This window comes from Coptis chinensis, chromosome 3, assembly GCF_015680905.1.
Source record: "Coptis chinensis isolate HL-2020 chromosome 3, ASM1568090v1, whole genome shotgun sequence".
In the NCBI taxonomy this organism is placed as follows: domain Eukaryota; kingdom Viridiplantae; phylum Streptophyta; class Magnoliopsida; order Ranunculales; family Ranunculaceae; genus Coptis; species Coptis chinensis.
This window is the reverse complement of record NC_141458.1, coordinates 5,564,295-5,587,705: the sequence shown is the minus strand read 5'-3', so window position 1 is coordinate 5,587,705 and position 23,411 is coordinate 5,564,295. Positions and strand designations below refer to the sequence as shown.

General features: G+C 40.5%; 1 protein-coding gene and 1 long non-coding RNA gene across 2 annotated transcripts; both read left to right on the top strand.

Moving 5' to 3' along the window:
- Positions 1–12,895: 12,895 nt before the first annotated feature.
- On the top strand, positions 12,896–15,285 carry LOC147507524 (zinc finger protein MAGPIE-like). Its single transcript, XM_086600232.1, is given in 4 exon segments — positions 12,896–13,146; positions 13,278–13,516; positions 13,518–13,675; positions 14,161–15,285. Coding segments are annotated over 4 exon segments (1,398 nt in total). The 5' UTR covers positions 12,896–13,031; the 3' UTR covers positions 15,047–15,285.
- A 5,165-nt stretch (positions 15,286–20,450) lies between these two features.
- On the top strand, positions 20,451–21,340 carry LOC147507523 (uncharacterized). The gene is made up of 3 exons (XR_015216196.1): positions 20,451–20,709; positions 21,085–21,142; positions 21,253–21,340. It is a non-coding gene; the product is annotated as an uncharacterized LOC147507523 (long non-coding RNA).
- Positions 21,341–23,411: the final 2,071 nt, after the last annotated feature.

Below are 23,411 nucleotides of genomic sequence, written 5' to 3'. Positions count from 1 at the left end.
ATATTAAAGTATCATCAATAATTGTTACAAATCAAACTACGCAACGCTTTTTAACCGTTAGTAAATAGTCACTCAAGAACGGTTAATAACCGTTGGAAAATTTCTTTGCAATGTTTTTAACCGTTAGTAATTGTCACTCTGCGAACGGTTAATAACCGTTGGAAAATTTCGTTTGCAACGCTTTTTAACCGTTGCAAATATTTCCAACACTTTACCGACGCCTTATTTGTAACGCTTTTAAAAGCGTTATGAAAAAATTATTCGCAACGGTTTTTTGCCGTTGCAAATAGCCTGTTATGGTGTAGTGGGTGTCTTTCCAAAGATTCTTGTCTCACAGAAAGGACAATGTCCTTAAACTAGTACACACAGATTTATATAGTCCTATAAAAGTGAAGTCCCACAGGGGAGCTTTATACTTTGTGACCTTCATTGATGATGCGTCAAGAAAGGTATGGGCATATAGTCCGAAGACTAAGGATGAAGTACTTGGCGTATTTGAGAAATTCCACAGCATGGTGGAAAGAGAGACTGGAAAGTTGTTGAAGTGTATTTGCTCAGATAATGGGGGTGAGTACATCGGGCCGTTTGAAGAGTATTGCCAGAGTCATGGGATTCGTCATGAGCAGACCGTTCCCAAGACACCGCAACAGAATGGAATAGCAGAAAGAATGAACCGTACTATTGTAGAGAGGATGAGATACATGCTATCTCACTCTAAGCTACCTAGAATCTACTGGGTAGAAGCAATGTGTACAGCCGTGCATGTGATCAACCTATCGTCGTCAAAGCCTCTGAATAGTGATTATCCAGAGAGAGTATGGTCAAGCAGACATGTTGATTATGGATACTTGAGGGTATTTGGGTGCAGGGCATTTGTGCATATTCTGAAGGATGAGAGATCCAAGCTTGATGACAAAGCCAAGCAGTACATTTTTCTAGGTTATGGAGATGAAAAGTTTGGTAACAAACTCTATGATCTGATTAACAAGAAGGTAATCCAAAGTCGAGATGTTGTGTTCCTAGAAGACCAAACCATAGCAGACTTTGAGGAGGGTGAGAAGCTGCAGGCTTTCACCAATGATCTTGCTGATTCAGAACCAGAAGTTCCTACTATGGAACGTGTAGAAGGCATTGAGAATGTAGAGAACCATGAGTTTGAAGCTCATGATGAGAATCATATTGCTCATGATGAGATAGAACCTATTGGTATAGAAGATGCAGATGAGATGCATGAACCACCACCAGAGCAAGCAGAAGTGCATCCTCCTGAGGCACCAACAGATGGAGCAAGGAGGTCAAACAGAGAGAGACTAGCTTCAACCAGGTATCCACCACATACGTACATGCTTCTATCGGATGGTGAAGAACTTATGTACTATCAAGAGGCACTTGAAGGTACAGACAAAGAGAAGTGGTTGAAGGTCATGCATGATGAGATGGATTCTTTGCATAAGAATCACACTTATGAGTTAGTTGAGAAACCGCAAGGACGAAAAATTCTCAAGAATAAGTAGATATACAAAGTCAAGCATGAGGAGAACAATCTTCACCCAAGGCACAAAGCTCGCCTTGTTGTAAAGGGATTCGGTCAAAGAAAAGGGATTGACTTTGATGAGATTTTCTCTCTTGTAGTGAAGATGACTTCTATCCGGGTGGTATTGGGTATGACCGCAAGTATGAACCTAGAGGTTGAGCAGCTAGATGTTAAGACAGCTTTTCTTCATGGAGACCTTGAAGAAGATGTCTATATAGATTAGCCAGAGGGGTTTGAGGTCAAAGGCAAGGAGCACCTAGCATGCAAGCTGATAAAGAGCTTGTATGGGTTGAAGCAAGCACCGAGACAGTGGTACATAAAGTTTGATTCCTTTATGGCGAAGCAAGGATACAAGAAGTCTGCTTCCAATCATTGTGTGTTTGTTCAGAGATTTTCATATGGAGATTTCATAGTGCTATTGCTGTATGTGGATGATATGTTGATAGTTAGCCCAAACATCAACAAAATATCCAAACTGAAGAAAGACTTAAGTAAGTCCTTTGAGATGAAGGATTTGGGTCAAGCAAAGCAGATACTTGGGATGTGGATCACTCATAACAGAAAGAGTGGAAAGTTGTGGCTTTCTCAAGAAAGCTACATTGAGAAAGTGTTGAAGAGATTTAACATGGATCAAGCAAAGCCAGTCAGTTGTCCGCTTGGTGGCCAATTCCGCATGACCAAAGAGATGTGCCCAAAGGGTGAGCATGAGTAGAGTCAGATGGAAAAGATTTCTTATGCATCCGCAGTGGGCAGCTTGATGTATGCAATGGTGTGTACAAGACCGGATATTGCCTTCGCCGTTGGGCGGTGTTGTAAGCCGATTTCTGTCAAATCTGAGTAAGGAACATTGGGAAGGTGTTAAGTGGATATTGAGATATCTCAAGGGCACTTCCAAATCATGTTTGTGCTTTGGTGGAAGTAAGCCCTTACTTGAAGGCTACACTGATACAGACATGGCAGGTGATGTTGACTCGATGAAGTCCACCTCTGGTTCTCTGGTTATCTAGTTACTTTTGTAGGGGGAGCAGTTTCTTGGCAATCTAAGTTGCAAAAGTGTGTTGTCCTCTCCACTACAGAAGTCGAGTATATTGCAGCCATTAAGTGTTGCAAAGAGATGTTATGGATGAAGAGGTTCTTCGACGAACTAGGGCTAAAGCAGAAATAGTTTGTAGTTCTATGTGACAGTCAGAGCGCCATCCATTTGAGCAAAATCCGAGTTTCCATTCTAGATCCAAGCACATACATGTGCGTTATCATTGGATTAGAGAAGTACTCAAAGACAAGCATTTGTGTATCAAGAAGATCCATACCGACACGAACGGGTCGGATATGATGACCAAAGTCTTACCGAAAGGTAAGTTTGATGTTTGTTGTGCTATTACCGGAATGGCAGCACACTCCTCCTGTTGATTTGGAAATTGCATGGAGAAAGCCCCCCTCACTGTTCGGGAGGGGAGATTGTTGGCGTTATCCCTCACATGAGGAGAGAAAAGGAGTTGATTTCTGTTTGGAGAAGTCTGAGAGCGACCCGCGCTCAGAATAGGCGTGACCCGCCATCATGCCTTGGTCGACCTCCAGTACCTTTAGCGCAACCCGCGCTCGACTTGGTCTTACCCGAGGTACTCCACTTCAAGTCTATTTTCAAAAGAAATTGTGGACAGTAAGTTTGCAATAAAAGTTAGAGTTTTTGGCAAAACCTAATACCCAGAAAACACACGAGAGACAGCACAAAAGTCAAAGAAAACCTAATCTTGAAAGCTATCAAGATTGAGAGATAACCTTTATAGAGAGACAACCCTGTAAAGAGATAAGAGTGGTCTAGTAAGGTGAGAGACTAAGGATGTTGGAGTTATCCCTCACATGAGGAGAGAAACAGAGCTGGAGAGAAACGGAGCGAATTCAACATCGAAAATGTCGAATGTCGCTCGCCATATAGCGCCGCGGCCTGAAGAGGCGGCGCCCGTGTCTAATCTTTGTGGGCTTCGCTACAGTAACCGCGAAATTTGGTTTTTGGATATAAAACCAAAATCAAGGTTTTGGAAAACCTAAGACTAAGAACCATACAAAAACAAAGAGAGAAACCCAATCTTGAAAGCTATCAAGATTGGGAGATAACCTTTACAGAGATATAACCCTGTAAAGAGATAAGAGTGATCTAGTAAGGTGAGAGACTGAAAGAAGAGATTGTAATATTCCTTCCCACTTTATAAAGAACTGGCTCTTGTGGAAGTAGGCATCATTGGCCGAACCACGGTAAATCTTTGTGTTGTGGTTTGCTTTTACTTTTACATTATTATCCGTTGTTAATAGTTGCAAATGAAGTTGGGCATGTTAGTATAGGTTGTAGTTGATATTTAGATTTTGTCCGGAGTTGAATTGTGTTCATATACAAGTTATCTGTGTAGTGAGAAATCGATTGGTATTGGTATAATCCCCAACAAGTGGTATCGGAGCCTTGGTTAGAATAGCCTAGGGTGTTATCTGAATCTTGGTCAGAAGGTGTTTGACGAAATTCCTGAGAGAAGATTTGAGGTTAAATAACTTGTAGAGATTGACCATTCTGTGAACACTCGTATGATGAGTTTGAATAGGAAGAACTACACCATCTGGAAAGCCAAGATGGAAGACTTGCTATACTGCAAGGACTTGGCACTTCCCATTGAGAATGAGGGAGTAAAACCGTAAAACCGATGATGAAAGTGGAAAAAGCTTGTTTAAAAGCGATTGGATACATTCGACGATGGATTGACGACGGTGTCTTTCACCATGTGTCCTAAGAGACTACAGACTTCGACCGTGGAAGAAACCTCGAAGACTGATGAGAGGAAGTCGGGTGGAAACAAAGTGCTAGTCGTTAAGAAGTTTGCGCACACTAAGTACCAAGAAAGGTTCTTCAATGTCCGAAAGCATCTTAATGAAGTACTGAGAATATCATCAATCAGATGCATTTGATGAAGATCAATTTGGGAGACGAAGTTGAGGCTTTGTTTCTATTAGGCTCTCTACCCGAAAGTTGGGAGACATTAGCAGTTTCTCTACATGGAGCAGCCAAGGATGGAATTGTTACCATGGAGATGGCTACCACGTCTTTGTTGAATGAGGAGACTAGAAGGAGTGGAAGAAGCAGCTCCTCTTACTCAGAGATCCTTTTCACAAAGAAACGGGGGAGAGGTCGAAACAGAAAATCATCTCGTTCTAGAGGTGATGACAGGAGTAAATCTAGGGGTGAAGCTAAAACTCCTAAGGCAGAGAGGCAATGTTACTATTGTGCCACCAAAGGCCACTTCAGATATGAGTGCAGAACACTGAAGAGGGATGAGAAGAATAATTGTGTACATGAAGACATGGTACAGAGGAACGGAAACACAGGCAGAGATACTACCGCACTAGTCGACGACCTAGTGGGAATTGTGTCAGATTGTGGTGTGTGCTGCCTTAGTACCTCATGTCGATATCTGAGTGGGTGATAGATCTGGGAGCATTCTATCCGCCACACCGCGACGGGGATTCTTCACTACCTACAGGTAGCTGTGGTGAATATGGTGAAGTAAGGATGGGTAACAGTGGAGTCTTGAAGATTATAGGCATTGGAGATGTTCATGTAGAAACCAATGTCGGCTACACCTTGACACTCAAGGATGTAAGACATGTCCCTGACATACGGTTAAGCCTAATTTCGGCTGGGAAATTGGATGACGATGGCTTTGTAAACTCGTTTGGTAACGGGGTATGGAAACTGAGCAGAGGTTCCATTGTAGCAGCCAGAGGAAAGAAAACTTGCTCTCTTTACAAAACACAGGCTAGTTTGTGTAAAGCAGAAGCGAATGCGGCAGAAGAAGAAGCTTCATCTGAACTGTGGCACAAGAGACTGTGTCACATGGGCATAAAAGGGATGGAAGTTCTTGCTAAGCAAAAGGTCGTGCCAGACATTAAAGGTACACATTTAAATACATGTACTCATTGTTTGGTAGGAAAGCAACACAGGGTGTCTTTCCAAAGATTCCCGTCTCACAGAAAGGACAATCGCCCTTGAACTAGTGCAACACGATTTATGTGGTCCTATGAGAGTAAAGTCCAATTGGGCTTACATTACTTCTTGACATTCATTGATGATCGCGCCAAGAAAGATATGGGCCTATAGTCCGAAGACCAAGGATGAAGTACTTGGCGTGTTTGAGAAATTCCAGGCATGGTGGAAAGAGAGATCGGGAAATTGTTGAAGTGTATTCGCCGGATAATGGGGGTGAGTACATTGGGCCATTTGAAGAGTATTGCCGAGTCATGGGATTCGTCCACGAGCGCACCGTTCCCAAGACACCGCAAATGTAATGGAATAGCAGAGAGAATGAACCGCACCATTGTAGAGGATGAGATGCATGTTATCTCACTAAAGGCTACCTAGAAGCTACTTCTTGGGTAGAAGCAATGCGATACCGTCGTGCATGCATGTGATCAACCTGTCGCCCGCAAAGCCTCCGAATAGTGATTATCCGCAGAGAGTATGGTCGGCGAGAGATGTTGATTATGGATACTTGAGGGTATTTGGGTGCGGGGCATTTGTGCATATTCCGAAGGATGAGATCCAAGCTTGATGACAAAGCCAAGCGGTGCATTTTTTCTGGGTTATGGAGATGAAAAGTTTGGTTACAAACTCTATGATCCGATTAACGTGAAGGTAATCCAAGTCGAGAGATGTTGTGGTTCTTAGAAGACCAAACCATAGCAGACTTTGAGGAGGGTGAGAAACTACAGGCTTTCACCAATGATCTTGTTGATTCAGAACCAGAAGTTCCTACTGTAGAACGTGCAGAAGGCATTGAGAATGCAGAGAACCATGAGTTTGAAGCTCATGATGAGAATCTTATTGCTCATGATGGGATAGAACCTATTGGTATAGAAGATGCAGATGAGATGCATGAACCACCACCAGAGCAAGCAGAAGTGCAACCTCCTGAGACACCAGCAGATGGGGCAAGGAGGTCTGACAAAGGGAGACTAGCATCAACCAGGTATCCACCACATACGTACATGCTACTATCGGATGGTGGAGAATCTATGTACTATCAAGAGGCACTTGAAGGTACAGACAAAGAAAAATGGTTGAAGGCCATGCATGACGAGATGGATTCTTTGCATAAGAATCACACTTATGAGTTAGTTGAGAAACCCACAGGAAGAAAAATTCTCAAGAATAAGTGGATATACAAAGTCAAGCATGAGGAGAACAATCCTCACCCAAGGCACAAAGCTCGCCTTGTTGTGAAGGGATTCGGTCAAAGGAAAGGGATTGACTTTGATGAGATTTTCTCTCCTGTAGTAAAGATGACTTCTATCCGGGTGGTATTGGGTATGGCCGCAAGTATGAACCTAGAGGTTGAGCAGTTAGATGTTAAGACAGCTTTTCTTCATGGAGACCTTGAAGAAGATGTCTACATGGACCAGCCAGAGGGGTTTGAGGTCAAAGGCAAGGAGCACCTAGTATGCAAGCTGATAAAGAGCTTGTATGGGTTGAAGCAAGCACCGGGAGGCGGTGGTACATAAAGTTTGACTCCTTTATGGCAAAGCAAGGATACAAGAAGTCCGCTTCCGATCATTTGTGTTTGTTCGAGATTTTCGGATGGGGATTTCATAGTCTTTATTCTTGTATGTGGATGATATGTTGATAGTTGGCCCAAACATCAACAAGATATCCAAAGTGAAGAAAGACTTGAGTAAGTCCTTTGAGATGAAGGATTTGGGTCAAGCAAAGCAGATACTTGGGATCGCGGATCACTGCGTGACAGAAAGAGTGGGAAGTTGTGGCTTTCAAGAAAGCTACATTGGAAAGGTGTTGAAGAGATTCAACTTGGATCTGCCGGTCGGTTATCCGCTTGGTGGTCGGGTTCGCATGACCAAAGAGATGTGTCCTAAGGGTGAGCATGAGCAGAGTCGGATGGAAAAGATTCCTTATGCATCCGATGGGCGCTGATTTGATGTATGTCATGGTGTGTACTAGACCGGATATTGCTTTCGCCCGTTGGGGTTGTAAGCGATTTACGTCAAAACCGGGTAAAGAACATTGGGAAGGTGTTAAGTAGATATTGAGATATCTCAAAGGCACTTCCAAATCGTGTTTGTGCTTTGGTGGAAGTAAGCCCTTACTTGAAGGCTACACCGATGCGGACATGGCAGTGATGTTGATTTCGTTGAAGTCCACCTCCGGTTATCTGGTTACTTTTGCGGGGGAGCAGTTTCTTGGCAATCTAAGTTGCAAAAAGTGTGTTGCCCTCTCCACTTCGTGAAGCCGAGCATATTGCAGCCAATCGAGTGTTGCAAGGAGATGCTATGGATGAAGAGGTTTTTCGATTTAACTAGGGCTAAAGCGAGCGGTTTGTAGTTCTATGTGACGGTCGGGCGCCATCCACTCGAGCAAGAATCCGAAGTTTTCATTCTAGATCTAAGCACATACACGCGTTATCATCGATTAGAAAAGTACTTTCGAAGACAAGCATTTGTGTATCGAGAAGATCCATACCGACAAGAACGGGTCGGATATGATGACCAAAGTCTTACCGAAAGGTAAGTTTGATATTTGTTGTGCTACCGCCGGAATGGTAGTAGACTCCTCCTGCCGATTTGGAAATTGCATGGAGGTATTCCCCATTCGGGAGGGGGGAGATTGTGGAGTTATCCCTCACATGAGGAGAGAAACAGAGTCGAGAGAAACGGAGCTTAATTCGACATCGAAAATGGCAGAGCGCCATCGGCCTCATATGGAATTCGACCCGCCTTCGAGCTCCAGTAAGATGTTAGGCGTGACCCGGGCCATATGGGGTAGCGACCCGCCCCAACCTTGTTTTGGCGCGACCGCGCCAAAGCGGAGGCCACTACCAAGTCTAATCTTTGTGGGCTTATTCTGACAAGAATCGCGAAATTTGGTTTTTGGATATAAAACCAAAATCAAGGTTTTGGAAAACCTAAGACTAAGAACCAGACAAAAACAAAGAGAGAAACTCAATCTTGAAAGCTATCAAGATTGAGAGATAACCTTTACAGAGATATAACCCTGTAAAGAGATAAGAGTTATCTAGTAAGGTGAGAGACTGAAAGGAGAGATTGTAATCTTCCTTCCCACTTTATAAAGAACTGGCTCTTGTAGAAGTAGGCATCATTGGCCGAACCACGGTAAATCTTTGTGTTGTGGTTTGCTTTTACTGCTTTACATTATTATCTGTTATTAATAGTTGTTTAGCGAGTTGGGCATATTAGTATAGGCTGTAGTTGATATTTAGATTTTGTCCGGAGTTGAATTGTGTTCATATACAAGTTATCTGTGTAGTGGGGAATCGATTGGTATTGGTATAATCCCCAACAAAGGAGAAATTGTAATCTTCATTCCCACTTTATAAAAAACTAGCTCTTGTAGAAGTAGGCATCATTGACCGAACCACGGTATATCTTTGTATTGTGGTATGCATTTAATTCTGTTTTACATTATTATCTGTTGTTAATAGTTGTTTAGCGAGTTGGGCATGTTAGCATAGGTTGTAGTTGATATTTAAAATTTGTCTGAAGTTGAAATGTGTTCAAATACAAATTATCTGTGTAGTGGGAAAATCGATTGGTATTAGTATAAACCCCACCAACATTAACTTGGCAAAACTTGTAAAGAAATAAGTTTGAATAGACAACCTTGCGTGGTTAGAATTTCATGTTTTCGACTGATCTTTCATTTTCAGTTATCTTGGGCTAAACCAAGTCTATACGAACGGCATACCGCATACCCATATAATAACAGCATGATTAAGGATTTGAGGGGCTAATCAGAGTGCTTTGGTGCTAAGGGGCTAATCAGAGTGCTTTGGTGCTGACTAGTGCTATAGGATGGCTGCTTGCATTTGCTTACGACATCAGTTCATTTCACCTAGCGAATCACAAATTAACATCACCATATTGAGTTCCTTTATTAGCTAGAGTACATCATTTATTCTCTTAGGCCATACCAAAATCGACAAAATGAACAAAAGACTGAAAGGATCTCATACCAACTATGTATGAGTTCATTGGGGAACTTAGGTGCAATTGGGGAACCCCTCAATCCCTTGAAGTTCGTGAATATTTTTGGGGTATTAGGTTAGGTTAGATTACAGTACTACACACAAAACCTGTATATAAAACAACCCAATCTTTCCTCTATTTCTAAACTTAAATTAATAAAGAAACAACGAAACAAACATACCCTTGGTGACAACATTTTGATTTTTCCCAAATCCATCTCTCTCAATATAGTTTAGAGAAGATTTCTTATTAGACTAGAATCAAATTAATATCAAGCAAGACAGACTTAGATTCAACTTTTTTCTAATGTTTGAAGCTCGGTAACTTATGTGGGGTTTGTAAAGGAATCTCATAAATCTTGAAAGTTGAAGTCTTTCTAAGTGTTGAACAAGGTGAGAATATTCTTGGGTCACCTAAATACAACAGCAAAACTCCAAATGACTTATGTTTGAAAAGTACTTGTAAAGTAAAGGTGTTAAAAACATCATTAGATTATGATTAAGAGTATTATAAAAAGTCAGCCCACAAGGAGACGACTGCTCACACTTCCAAAAATTCACTGCCTTTGTCAGTTGGCTGTCCTCTAAACTATTGAAGACTTTGTGTTCACCAACCTGCAAACAATTCATCCTATTCATCACATAGTGGATCCTGTGGTTTGTGATATTATTGTACCAACCAGGCAACTAGATATCCAAACCACCAACCAAGAATAGAACTACATTAGTACAATAGTACTCAAATTAAGGTTTAAGCATTTGAGTACTTGAGTAGCAAGATGAGGGAGAGGGGCAATTCAAGATTCCAAATTTCATAGTACACGAAGAAGGTGTGAACCGTATTTTGTATGAAGTTGTGTTCAGGACTTAAGGACATCTTTAACTTGCAAATTTTACTTGAAATCATGAACACGTTGTCATTTTTTCCCCAAGGGCGAAGCCATTTTCAGCTAATTAGCTCCCCGCAGTGGTAGTATGTGGGACATGAATGCCCGTCGAACTGGACCATGGTCTGGCGGCTAGGCACCAACGCCCGTCTTGCAGGAGGCCCAACACCCTGGGTCTAAGGAGAATCAAACTTAGAGGCCTCGTTCAAACTGTACTAAAGCAATGACCTAATTGATATTTGGTTCAGTGCGACCGACTGATGATGGACCACGGCATTAATTCGGAAGTAGTTCCCATGTTGAGTGTTTGTGTTATATATGGATTCACTGATCAGAAATAGTATGCTGGCAGAGTGTTTCTGTTATGGATCCACGGATAATAAATGCAACCCTGATTACGGGGCACTGCTACTAGTGCTATAATCCTATTATACTATTCTGGTAAGTTTAAGTTCTATAGTTAACATCTTGAAGAGGGTCTTAGATCACATATATCTAGTCAATGTTAGGTAAATATGTCATAATCGTCTGAGACATATATTCCCTTTTATGTGGTGTTTGTATCATTGTATGTGTGAATGTGTGTATCTGTGTTTGAGTGTCGTTTCCTTAAGATTTTAGCTGCCTCGACACTTGAGCACGTGCATGGCTTGCACCTGGTTTCTAAATGACAAACTTTTAAGTAAAATTTCTCATGTTACATTATTGTGCTTTTTTGTTTTCTGTCTGTTTGTTTGCTTCTCCAACTGGATGGTTTCCAATGTTCTTTCTGTGCAACTTGAGAGATTTTACTGTCTTACGTTTCACATGATCTGATGATCAACTGATTCTACCTTTTTTTTTGTTATGTGTCAACTGATTCAACCCATTTGATTGAAAACATTGAAATGAAAGAAAAACACTACAGCGGCCATATAATGTTTAATTTTAGTAGTTTACTACTTAGAGCATAACAGCAGATAATGTATGGAACTACGGATATAGCAAATACTAAAAAGAGCGCTACTGAGTTATTATGCACATATTACATTCCTCTGCTGCTCACCTGACTACAGCTCAACACCTTAGTCACAAGTCACAAGCACTAGCTAGCTAGCATTCTCTATGGATTCTCAACCAGCAGGAGTACCACTGTTACATGTGTGTTTGATGTGCAAAATGTTGATAGTATACAGCTGTGAAAGTGGTGATTATCATAATCTAATTGGTCACTGAAAACTACATTGAAAACATTCGATATATTTACGCAAAACAAAGTACATTGATTACTTTTTAAGGTCATATCATGATGAAGTGGCATTTATCAAACTTTACCAAGCCAAAAAAAGTATTTATCAAACTTCAACTATTTTACAACTTAGTTTTAAGTTTTTAAATCCAAATCCAATCAGCTAGTGCACGCATTAATCAGTGATAGTTTAGTGATTACTAGTGATGCATTTTACTACATACTTAATGGCTATCACTTCAATATAGGGACAGTAGCAGTGTTGTTTATATAAAGGCCAATGATTAATGTATAATGGCTGTATAAAGGCTATGATGTTAGAGTAAGCTTTGCATACATTGTGAGACTTTGTCACCAAAGACTGCTGTAAAATATCGTTAGTAGCTTAACCTCTTGCGTAGCTTATGCTAATCTATGCTAAATTAATAGTTGGAATGTATTTGTAGGTCTTGCATTAGCAAAAAGTCAGTTGAAGAACTTAAAGAGATTATATTAAGGATAACTTTAATATTGTATAGACAGTATTTCGACCCACAGAAAAATGAGTCGTTGATGAGTTTGTATGCTGCATTCGGTAGTGAGGAAAAAGCTTCTTATAAGCTTGCTTTGATTCTTTTGTGGGTTATGTGAACACAGATATCTATCAGAGATCTAGTTATAATTAGTTTTGACAATAATTTAAGCTATGGTTATGAACTAAATTGGATGAATGCACATTCTCTGTAACTCTCAGTGAGCTTTTCTTTTGTGTTTGAAAACTCAGGAAGATATCAAGTGCTTTAGTTAAGCTAAATGAAATATTTTCTTATTGATTTTGGTGGAGTATCTGCCCGCGAGTCTACTTATGTTTCCCACTTTTGTTTTGGCAGGCTTATTTATGTTTCCTATTGAGGCTATATACCCTTTCTAATGTAATTAGAATTTATTAGAATAATACATCAATTGGTTAAAGATTTTGAGTGAAAACAAAAGAGAGGGCAATCAAATTATGGGATAATCATTCCAAATGAGAAAGGCATAGAGGCTCACTTTCTTCCAACCTCATCATGTGTCATCATGCACCTTTGGACACTCTCACTTCACCCCCTTCCCAACTTTAACTTTTCACCGCCTCCCATAAACAAATAGTTTGTTATGACTGCACACTGATAGAGAGAGAGGGAAAGAAATCCATCACTTATCAGCTTATGTTATAACATTAGACTAGTAACTAAGCGGTACCCATGCTATTTGGTTTCCTATTGATCTCGTCTTGGTCACTACTATAGCTTGTTATCTTCTTTTCATGCTTCCAGTACTCCTCTGTGTGTCTTGTGGATTAAATCATTAAGGAATTAAAAGCTGAGATGCTAGAGAATATGGCAGGAGAAGCCATCCCTAATGGTTTCACTCAAAACTCGGTTGTTGTTGGATCCAATCCTCCCATCACAAAAAAGAAGAGAAACCTACCAGGAAATCCAGGCAAATATTCTCTTCTACAATAACTATCTTTTATTATAGTTCCCTTGTTTTCATTTATAGAGCTCTTACATATTTATTGTTATATTCATAGATCTTTAATTACATTTATGATCACTGATTCTGCTATGCAGATCCTGAAGCCGAGGTTATTGCCTTATCTCCAAAGACTCTCATGGCTACCAACAGGTTTCTGTGTGAGATATGTGGGAAGGGATTTCAGAGAGATCAGAATCTTCAACTACATCGGCGTGGACATAACCTTCCATGGAAGCTAAGGCAAAGAACTAGCAAGGAACCAAAGAAACGCGTCTATGTGTGCCCGGAGAAGAGCTGTGTTCATCATCACCCATCAAGGGCTCTTGGAGACCTTTACTGGTATAAAGAAGCATTTCTGTAGAAAACATGGAGAGAAGAAATGGAAGTGCGAAAAATGCTCGAAGCGATATGCAGTGCAATCTGATTGGAAAGCCCATTCCAAAACATGTGGTACAAGGGAGTACAGATGTGATTGTGGGACTCTATTTTCGCGGTAATTATGTTGATGTTTCTAGTAGCTTTTATTAATTAATGGTTCGAGTTTGTTTTAATGCACATATAAGTAGCAAGAATTGAAGATGAACAGAGATGGTTTGAATCATGTAGTTGGAGTGTTTTGTTTGTATGTTAAGTGACAGTGGCTAAGTGGTCCTCTCATCCCTCGATCTCTTCTCATCTTACTTCATATATTTGGCTTTTTGTGAGGAAAGGGGTGAAGGAAACTTATATAAGAAGTCAAATGCATTGTCGTCCTGATTCCCATGCATTATGCAACTCGATTGCTCTAATGCTCTTCTGATCAGGTTTCGTTATTGATTATTACAGCTGTTCATAGGATGAGGTGGTGCTTATTCTGACACCTTAATAAACATCACTATTATATATATTCATGCGGCCTTATTATCTTTTATCTTTCTCTTTCAGAATTAATGATATAGTTCTAAGTCTAATTAGTGTGTGTTCAATTTACTTGAACAGGAGGGATAGCTTCATTACTCATAGAGCCTTTTGTGATGCCTTAGCAGAAGAAACAGCTAGGGTTACAGCAGCATCTAACATCAGCAACACAATGAATACTGGTAACATGAATTATCATCTGATAGGAACTTCACATGGAGCTAGCATGGTACAGCATTTCTCTTCTATTTTCAAGCCAATATCAAGCAACAATGAAACAATTGATCAGACCAGACCAGGACTCTCTTTGTGGATGGATCAAGGATCCCGAGTTGGCAATCCTATTAGCAATAACCTCCAAGAATTACATCAAATGGCATCGGGAAATTCGGTGACAGTGTACTCTGATCCATTTGCTGCATGTTCAAATCCTCAACAATCAGATCATCATCAACTTAACTGGATGTATGGGAATAAGCTTTCATCAACTAATGCTGGAGAGTTGACAAGCACTTCACTTCCAATAGGTCATAATATTAAGGAAGTGCCCAGTCCTCACCTTGTAAGTGCTCCTTCTTTGTTTAGCACTCACCTCCAACCTCACCAACAAACAACTTCTGCAAACATGTCGGCGACGGCTCTACTGCAAAAAGCTGCACAAATAGGTGCAACTTCCACAGACCCATCATTCCTTGGGAGCAGCATTGGGATGAAGTCCAACAACAATTATGTTCAAGATGGAAACAAATACAATAATGCCTTGTTTAGTCTTAATGCAACATCGGATAATATCAGAACCGATCAAGAGAACTCGATAGGCGATTTCGCCTCATGGAATCAGTTGCAGACACACCCAGCAAAGCGCAGTAGAATTCAGAAGGATGACACAGAAGGAGAGCAAACAAGGGATTTCTTAGGAGTTGGTGTTCGGACCATGTGTTCGACATCAATGGATGGATGGATGTGAGTACTTGGATGGTTTATAAATAACATAAGTTGTCAATGGAATGCAGAGCTGAAAATAAAGTTGTGTTGGAGGGAGAAGACTGATTATATTATATATAAGAGAACTTTGCAGTTATAAAAAGGTGGTATGAGTGCTTCATCATGAGGGTTAAAAGATGTCTTTAGAAAATTATCAAGTGTTGTGTTGGAGGCAATGTTTTGAAAACTGAATCGGTAATCGAACTGATTTTTTTATTGAAATCGGTTCGAATTGATCTGACTGATTGATGCTTATTTAGCAAAACTTTTAATAAATTATATAATTACAAAATTGAAATGAATAAATACATGTTTCAATTTAATATTAATTGCTATTATAAATCAAAATAGAATTATTCTACAAGAAAAGCATAATAGCATTGGTTTGGAGTTTGGACTACCTTGTTTATTAGGTGTTAGGTTCAACTCTCCACATTATCAATTCAAAAAAAAAAAAATTATAATAAGGGCGATCTGGTTTTTCTCTATTTGGAACTCAGTTCAACCCCGGTTTAATTCAGCTTAGACTGAGGCCCAAGCAAAAAATTTACGTGTTCTGATCAACCCGATGTCCGGTCCAATCTGGTTTTCTAAACACTGGTTAGAGGAAGAGATCCATGCATATTCTCTCTTCAACCGGAAAACTTTTTCCTTTAATATACTTATATATATACTTGCTTTGTTTTGATAAAGGACGCCTAGACGCCTAGTGGGGGCAAAGCAAGTACCCCTTTTAATTAAACTCTATTATTGCATTGTATAATATCAATATCATGGATATAGTCTGTTCAAGCTGGACCATTTAGTTTGAGTGGTTAAAGAAAGTGGATTTGAGCTCACAACAGGGTTAACCTACTTGAATAAAATTATCACGCATACGCTAATGCAAATTTCTTCATATAGTATTCATATTGTTTGATTTTTTAATTTTTTAAAATTCTTAGTTCTTAGGCTTTATTTTTTATTTTCATTTTTACTCTCTACCAATCTCGAAATTAGTCACCCCCAAAAAACACACACACACCAAGATCCGACTGCTGCGAGTTGAAGCTTATTTGTTCATGTGAAGTAGCTTGATTATCACTGGATCTTGGTTTTCTGGGGTGTGTCTAATTCCACATTGCAACAATTAATGTGTCCTCGATAATATAATAAATAAATAAATATTAAAAAATTAAATATATATATATATATATATATATATATATATATATATATATATATATATATATATATATATATGGGTTTGTCTAGGGTGCCACTCTTAGAGTGCCACCCTTATCTCACTCTTCATTTGAGCCGTCCGATCTCGCCCTCTAGATCTCAAGATCTAATTCACCCAATTTACCGATATTTCGATATTTCATCATCTTCTCTAAAAAAAAAAACAAAAAACCGATCTTCACCAATACTCTACAGACCGATCTAACCAAAAAAAAAAAACCGAAATTTAGATTCTCTCTCTCTACGGCTCGGCTTTCTCGGCTTCTTCTTCTCATCATTTGGCAATTAGGTTTCTTCACTTGGTTTCTTCTTCTCTGACAGGTATCATTTGGCACTTCAACTATGGTCCACATTTGGTTATGGTGCTTGCCTATTAATAATGCTTTAATTGACACTTGGATTGTCATTATACCATAAAACCTTGAATTTTGATTTAATTTAGGTTGCTATGATTATAGTTATGATTAATACCCTCGTTTAAAGACGGGCGACAATTTCGTGAACTCGTCAGATTCTTCACGTCAGATTCGGCCGAGTTCGTGAACTCGTCAGATTCGCCGAGTTCGGTGAACTCGCCGTGATTCTTCATGCCGATATTCGTCCGAGTTTTGAACTCGGTCGGAGTTCGGTGAACTCTATCGAGTTTTGAACTCGTCGAGTTCGGTGAAGTAGCATATTCGGTGAACTCGCCGAGTTTTGAACTCGTCGTGATTCTCGGCCGAAGTTCAAAACTCTTTCGAGTTCGTGAACTCGGCGTATTCTTCATGCCGAATTCGTCGAAGTTGTGAACTCGCCGAAGTTCGATGAACTCGTCAGACTCGCCGAAGTTCGGTGAACTCGTCCGATTCTTCATGTCGTCGATTCTCGTCAGAGTTTTGAACTCGCCGAGTTCGTGAACTCTATCGAGTTTTGAACTCTTTTCAGAGTTTTGAACTCGCCGAGTTCGTTGAAGTAGCATATTCGGTGAACTCTGCCGAGTTTTGAACTCGTCAGATTCTCCGAGTTCAAAACTCTTTCGAGTTCGTGAACTCGCCGTATTCTTCATGCCGTGATTCTCGTCGAGTTTTGAACTCGCCGAGTTCGATGAACTCTATCGAGTTTTGAACTCTTTCGAGTTTTGAACTCGTCGAGTTCGATGAAGTAGCATATTCGTGAACTCGTCAGATTCGTCCGAAGTTTTGAACTTCGTCGAGTTCGTGAACTCTATCGAGTTTTGAACTTTCGAGTTTTGAACTCGTCGAAGTTCGTTGAAGTAGCATATTCGGTAAACTCGCCGGAGTTCGTGAACTCGTCAAAGTTTTGAACTCGTCAGATTCGCTATCGAGTTCGGTGAACTCGTCAGATTCTTCATGCCGATTCGTCGAAGTTTTGAACTCGCCGAAGTTCGTGAACTCTATCGAGTTTTGAACTCTTTCAGAGTTTTGAACTCGCCGAGTTCGTTCAAGTAGCATATTCGGTGAACTCTGGCCGAAGTTTTGAACTCGTCAGATTCTCGCCGAAGTTCAAAACTCTTTCGAGTTCGTGAACTCGTCGATTCTTCATGCCCAGATTCTCGTCAGAGTTTTGAACTCGCCGAGTTCGTGAACTCTATCGAGTTTTGAACTCTTTTCAGAGTTTTGAACTCGCCGAGTTCGTTGAAGTAGCATATTCGTAAACTCGCCGAGTTCGGTGAACTCGTCAAAGTTTTGAACTCGTCAGATTCTCGTCGAGTTCGTTAACTCGCCGTATTCTTCATGCCGTATTCTCGTCAGGAGTTTTGAACTCGCCGAGTTCGGTGAAGTATCATATTCGTGAACTTTGACTCGCCGAAGTTTTGAACTCGTCATATTCTTCATGCCGATTCGTCAGAGTTCGGTGAACTCGTCGAGTTTTGAACTCGTTAGAGTTCGGTGAACTAACATATTCGTGAACTTTGTCGAAGTTTTGAACTCTGCCGAAGTTCGTGAACTAGCATATTCGGTGAACTCGTCAGAGTTTTGAACTCGGCGAGTTCGGTGAAGTAGCATATTTGGTTAACTCGCCGAAGTTTCGGATGTTTAAGTTATTTACACCGCTTATGTACATTGGGATTTTGGTTTTTTAAGTTATTTATATTTTTAATTTTTTCGATTTATAGAAATGGAGATGAGACATCAATCAATATCGAAGAAGACGTTAGTTGGGTCTTCGCCTACTAAAGCCCCTCGCTCAAGGCACGCAAACATTAGATGCTCGTTATATAGGAATGACTTTTACAAGTATTGACGAGGCAAAGACTTATTACAAAGAGTATGGTCAACAAGAGGGATTTGAGACTCGTGGTTCGGACGACTTCTAAGCAACAAAATCAGGTGGATTTGGTTAGTGGTTGTTTTGGTTTGCTCACGGAAGGGGTTAAGACTCCTAAGAGAGATGAAGTCCGATCAAGAAATACATCAACTATCCGTGTGGTTGCCAAGCTAGAATTCGTGATAAGAAAAGAATGCATGAAGAGATATATGAGGAGGTCGTTGCTCATAATGACCATAGTCACGGTCCGGGTGACCCCATCAAGAGAATTTGCATGAAAACTAACAAACATATGCCCGGGCGTGAAGGGCGTTTGACCGAGATATTTAGTGATAAGCTTTTATCCGCATTGGGAAAGTGGCATCTGTTTTCCATGGAGAGGAAGTTGGGTTTACACGTAAAGATTGTTGGAACCATTATTATGGTTTGACCAGAAAGATGCCTAAAGAAGGTGATGCAACCGCCGGCGCAATATTTTATCGTAAGAGTGCCGAGGATCCCGGTTCTATTACGCTTATTGATTTAGATGAAAATGGGACTGCGGTGAACTTTTTCTGGGTTCATGGGAGGTCTCGATGCCGCGAGATGAATATTTCGGAGATGTTGTGTCTTTTGATACCACATATCGCATACCAATGTATATTCCATGCCTTTTGCCCCTTTTAATCGAGTCAACCATCATTATCGGTCGATTCAGTTTTGGGCGCATTGTTGCTTGATGAGACGTAAGATACATTCATATGGCTATTTAAGGCCCGGCTTGCAGCCATGGGTGGTCATCGCGCCAACCGCAATCATCATCGACCGGGGATAGAGCGATGGCAGCCATTGCCAAAGTGTTTCCTAATACTCGCCATCGCATCGTCTTTGGCATATTATGCAGAAATTCCAAGAGAAGATGTCATTTACCAAATTTGAGACATTGGTAACCGAGTTGAAGAACACTATTTCTTTTCGTGATAGGATTGTTGATTTTGAGAGAAGATGGTGTACAATCATTGAGAAGTATGAGTTGTCCGAAAATCCTTGGTTGACAGAGATATATTCAATGCGCGGAGAAATGGGTTCCTTGTTATCTCGGTGGCACCTTTTTTTCGGTATGCACACTAATCCGGGAAGTGAATCGATGAATGCTCATTATGACCGGTTTGTCAATTCGACGACCACGCTTATGCAGTTTGTACATGGTAATGAGAAGTCTTTGACTTTGCTTGCTAGGAAAGAAAGAGATTCGATTACGCGACCGAGCATAGTTCACGGATTGTGCCTAACGATGCTTTTTCATCCTTATGCATGTCGCGAAGGTCTATAATGATCTCAATATTCAATAAATTTAAAGAGCAACTAGAAAAGGCAAAGATGGAGTACAAAATTGATGGGGAACAAATTGACAGGTATGGAACCGGAAGCTACATGGTGAAATGGAGAGACCCGCTGAAGAATTCAGTTTGGAGAGTGAGTTTCGATAGAGGAACCTTAGAGGGAGACTGCGAATGCAAGTACTTTCAGTTTATGGGTTTGCTTTGTGGTCATATCTTAAAGGTTTTTATGCGCTACGAGATTGAAGAGATTCCAAACCATTTTAGATTGACGCGGTGGATGCAAAAGTCTAACACTTATAGAGCGGAGTTTGATACTGGATTTGTGGTCGGGAATGTCTCAAATGAACCTTTGAGAGTGGCTCATTCTATCAAGGTTGCTTCTCAAGTGGCTTACTATGCGTCGCATACTTTTGAGGGTTATTCATATTTTATTGAAAAGATTGGTGAAATGGCTATTGAAATTTCAAAGTTTAATGAGACTTCCTACAAAGGAGACGCAAGTTGCGAGAGCCTCGATTGCAGAGCCCGATACCTTCGGTTAATACATCACGGTTTTTTTATTTTAATGTTTAATTTGATATAAATTTAGTGTTTAATTCGGTGTTTAATTTGATATAAATATTTATTTTAATTCGGTCTTTATTTCAGCTATTGATTTTGAATCCCAACATTTCTCAAACAAAAGGGAGGGGGAAGAAGAAAGCGGATAGATGGAAATCCCCCAAAGAGATAGCCCTAAACAATTCAGGAAGAAAGTGTCACAGATGTGGACAGATTGCTAACCATGACTCGAGAAATTGTCCGGAGAAAAATAATACGTAATCTGTCGATTGTAAGTATAGATTTATTCAAAACTCTTTGATTCTAAATGTTCACTAGTTCTAATGATATTTTTATCTATCTGGCCATGGACTTCATTGATGTCTGGACTTGTTAAGAGTGGTTTAGATATGGCAGCCTTGTTAGAGTTTTATCAAGTGTTGTTAAGTTGAACTGTGTCGAGGGTTGTGTTCCATTGCATCATTCCATTGGATAGTATCTAATGTTGTCTGCTAGCTAGGCTCTAGATAGGAAACATCATAATGATAGACCGGTGCTTTTTTTGATAACTTCTTTCTCCTTTTTATTTTCAAATTTTAATATTTTGGTTTAGGTTACATTTGGGGAGTTTAATTAGACCGAAGTTCTAATCTCATTGATATTGTAGAAAAGAGAAGTATGGCTCAAGGAGAAATGGAGAATCTGGAGGCAAAGCTTTGCTTTAGGTAAAAAATACTGCCTACTCATCCGCTTCGTTTCAGCCCCTCGACTTTGCATCAATCGATCTTGATCTTTTCATCATTCTCTGCGGTTATGTTTCTGACTACCGCTACAGTTCCACAAGATGCCACAGTATCACTGCCACCTTGACTATGCACCATTCGAAGAAAGTGCGCCAAAATTGAGTTATTAGCTATAACGGAGAAATTGTCGTGAAAAGATGAGAGAGAAGAAGCGAAGTGTTGAAAGAAGGTGGAGAAGTTGAAGAGAGAAAACTTGGAGTGAAAGGCTTGAACAAGCCAAAGCTAGGTGCAGGCTATACTTGTTGCTAATTCATTCTGATGTGCTTAAATGTTGTAATACAGAACAATAATATTTGGGATTGCATAAAGCATTTTGATGTGCTTATTATAAATGTTACTGTTGTTACACAAGCGTGCCCACTTGCAATTTTGTTCCGTAAGTTGATATGATGTATTGATGCAGATACTATACCACCAGTATAATGCCAACGTTTGTCAACAACAAATTTACCTCAACTCATATGATCATCAATGAACATCAACACAAACAAACCAAACTGATAAATTGCCAAAACATCAACATCAACGATATGGACTTAGTACGGCGATATCGTTTGGATTTGAATTTGGATAAAAAAAAAAATGGCGGTTCTGTTTGGACTTTGTCCCAACGGCATGGCCAAACCGTTTGGACTTAGTCCCAAAACGGCATGGTTATTACCGTTTGGCCTTAGTACCAAACGGTGTGGCTATGCCGTTGGGGACAAAGTCCAAACGGTTCGCCATGCCGTTTGGGGACAAAGTCCAAACAGACACTCTATTTTTGCAAGTTCAAAGTCCAAACGACATGGCCCACCGTTGGCCTTAGTCTCAAACGGCATGGCCACACCGTTTGGAATTAAGGCCAAACGGTCTGGCCATGCCGTTTGGACTTTGAACTTGAAAAAAAATGGTGTCTGTTTGGACTTTGTCCCAAACGGCATGGCTGCAACCGTTTGGACTTTGTCCCAAACGGCATGGCCACACCATTTGGTACTAAGGCCAAACGGTGTGGCCATGCCGTTTGGGACTAAGTCCAAACGGTTCGGCCATGCCGTTTGGGACAAAGTCCAAACAGACAAACCATTTTTTTTTCAAGTTCAAAGTCCAAACGGCATGGCCACACCGTTTGTCCTTAGTACCAAACGGTGTGGCCACACCGCTTGAGAGTAAAGCCAAAACGGTGGCCATGCCGCTTGAGAGTAAGGCCAAACGGGCCATGCCGTTGGGGGACAAAGTCCAAACAGACACGCCATTTTTTTTTGCAAGTTCAAAGTCCAAACGGCATGGCCAGACCGTTTGGCCTTACTCTCAAACGGCATGGCCACACCGTTTGGTACTAAGGACAAACGGTGTGGCCATGCCGTTTGGACTTTGAACTTGCAAAAAAAATGTGTGTCTGTTTGGACTTTGTCCGAAACGGCATGGCTGCACGCTTTGACTTTGTCCAAAACGGCATGGCCACACCATTTTTGACGCCAAAAAAGTCCAAACCAAACACGCCATTTTTGACGCAAGTTCGAAGTCCAAACAGACACGCCATTTTTGACGCAAGTTCGAAGTCCAAACAGACACGCCATGCCGTTTTCTAATGCAAGTTCGAAGTCCAAACAGACACGACACGCCATGACGCAAGTTCAATTGCTAGATTACTACATTGCTGTAAGCATTTCAACCGATCAAGCAATGCATGGCTCATGCTCGCTAAGATACGAAATTAGACAACCAATTTGTATACAAGCATTACTTTGTTATAATGCTTGTATACAACCAATCAGATGGCTGTAATATTAAATGTTCCATTTAATATAATTGTAGCTAATTTACTCAGGTATAGCCGTATAGCGTATAGGACACATTTCTCTCTTTGAAAATTACCTCTTCTGAATATACTAAATAAGCCCCCGAGGAGAATGCCAAGCTTTCCGGATCATAATTTCAAGATGGTGACTGTTATGCTATCAAGGTCTTACTCTTATTCCTTGCCAATCTTATTAATGAATTCATCACATGAACAAGGTTGATAATGCCCCGTAATCCCTATACATCATTTGTCACTCACGGTTTAATCACCCGGAGATTGTGGGCGAAAGCATATATGGAAACATACATCCACGAGAAATAATTCAGTTATAAGACCATCGAATCGATTGTGATTACAAAACGGAAGGAAGAATTGTACTTCCATTATTTCAAAGTAAAACATATGAGT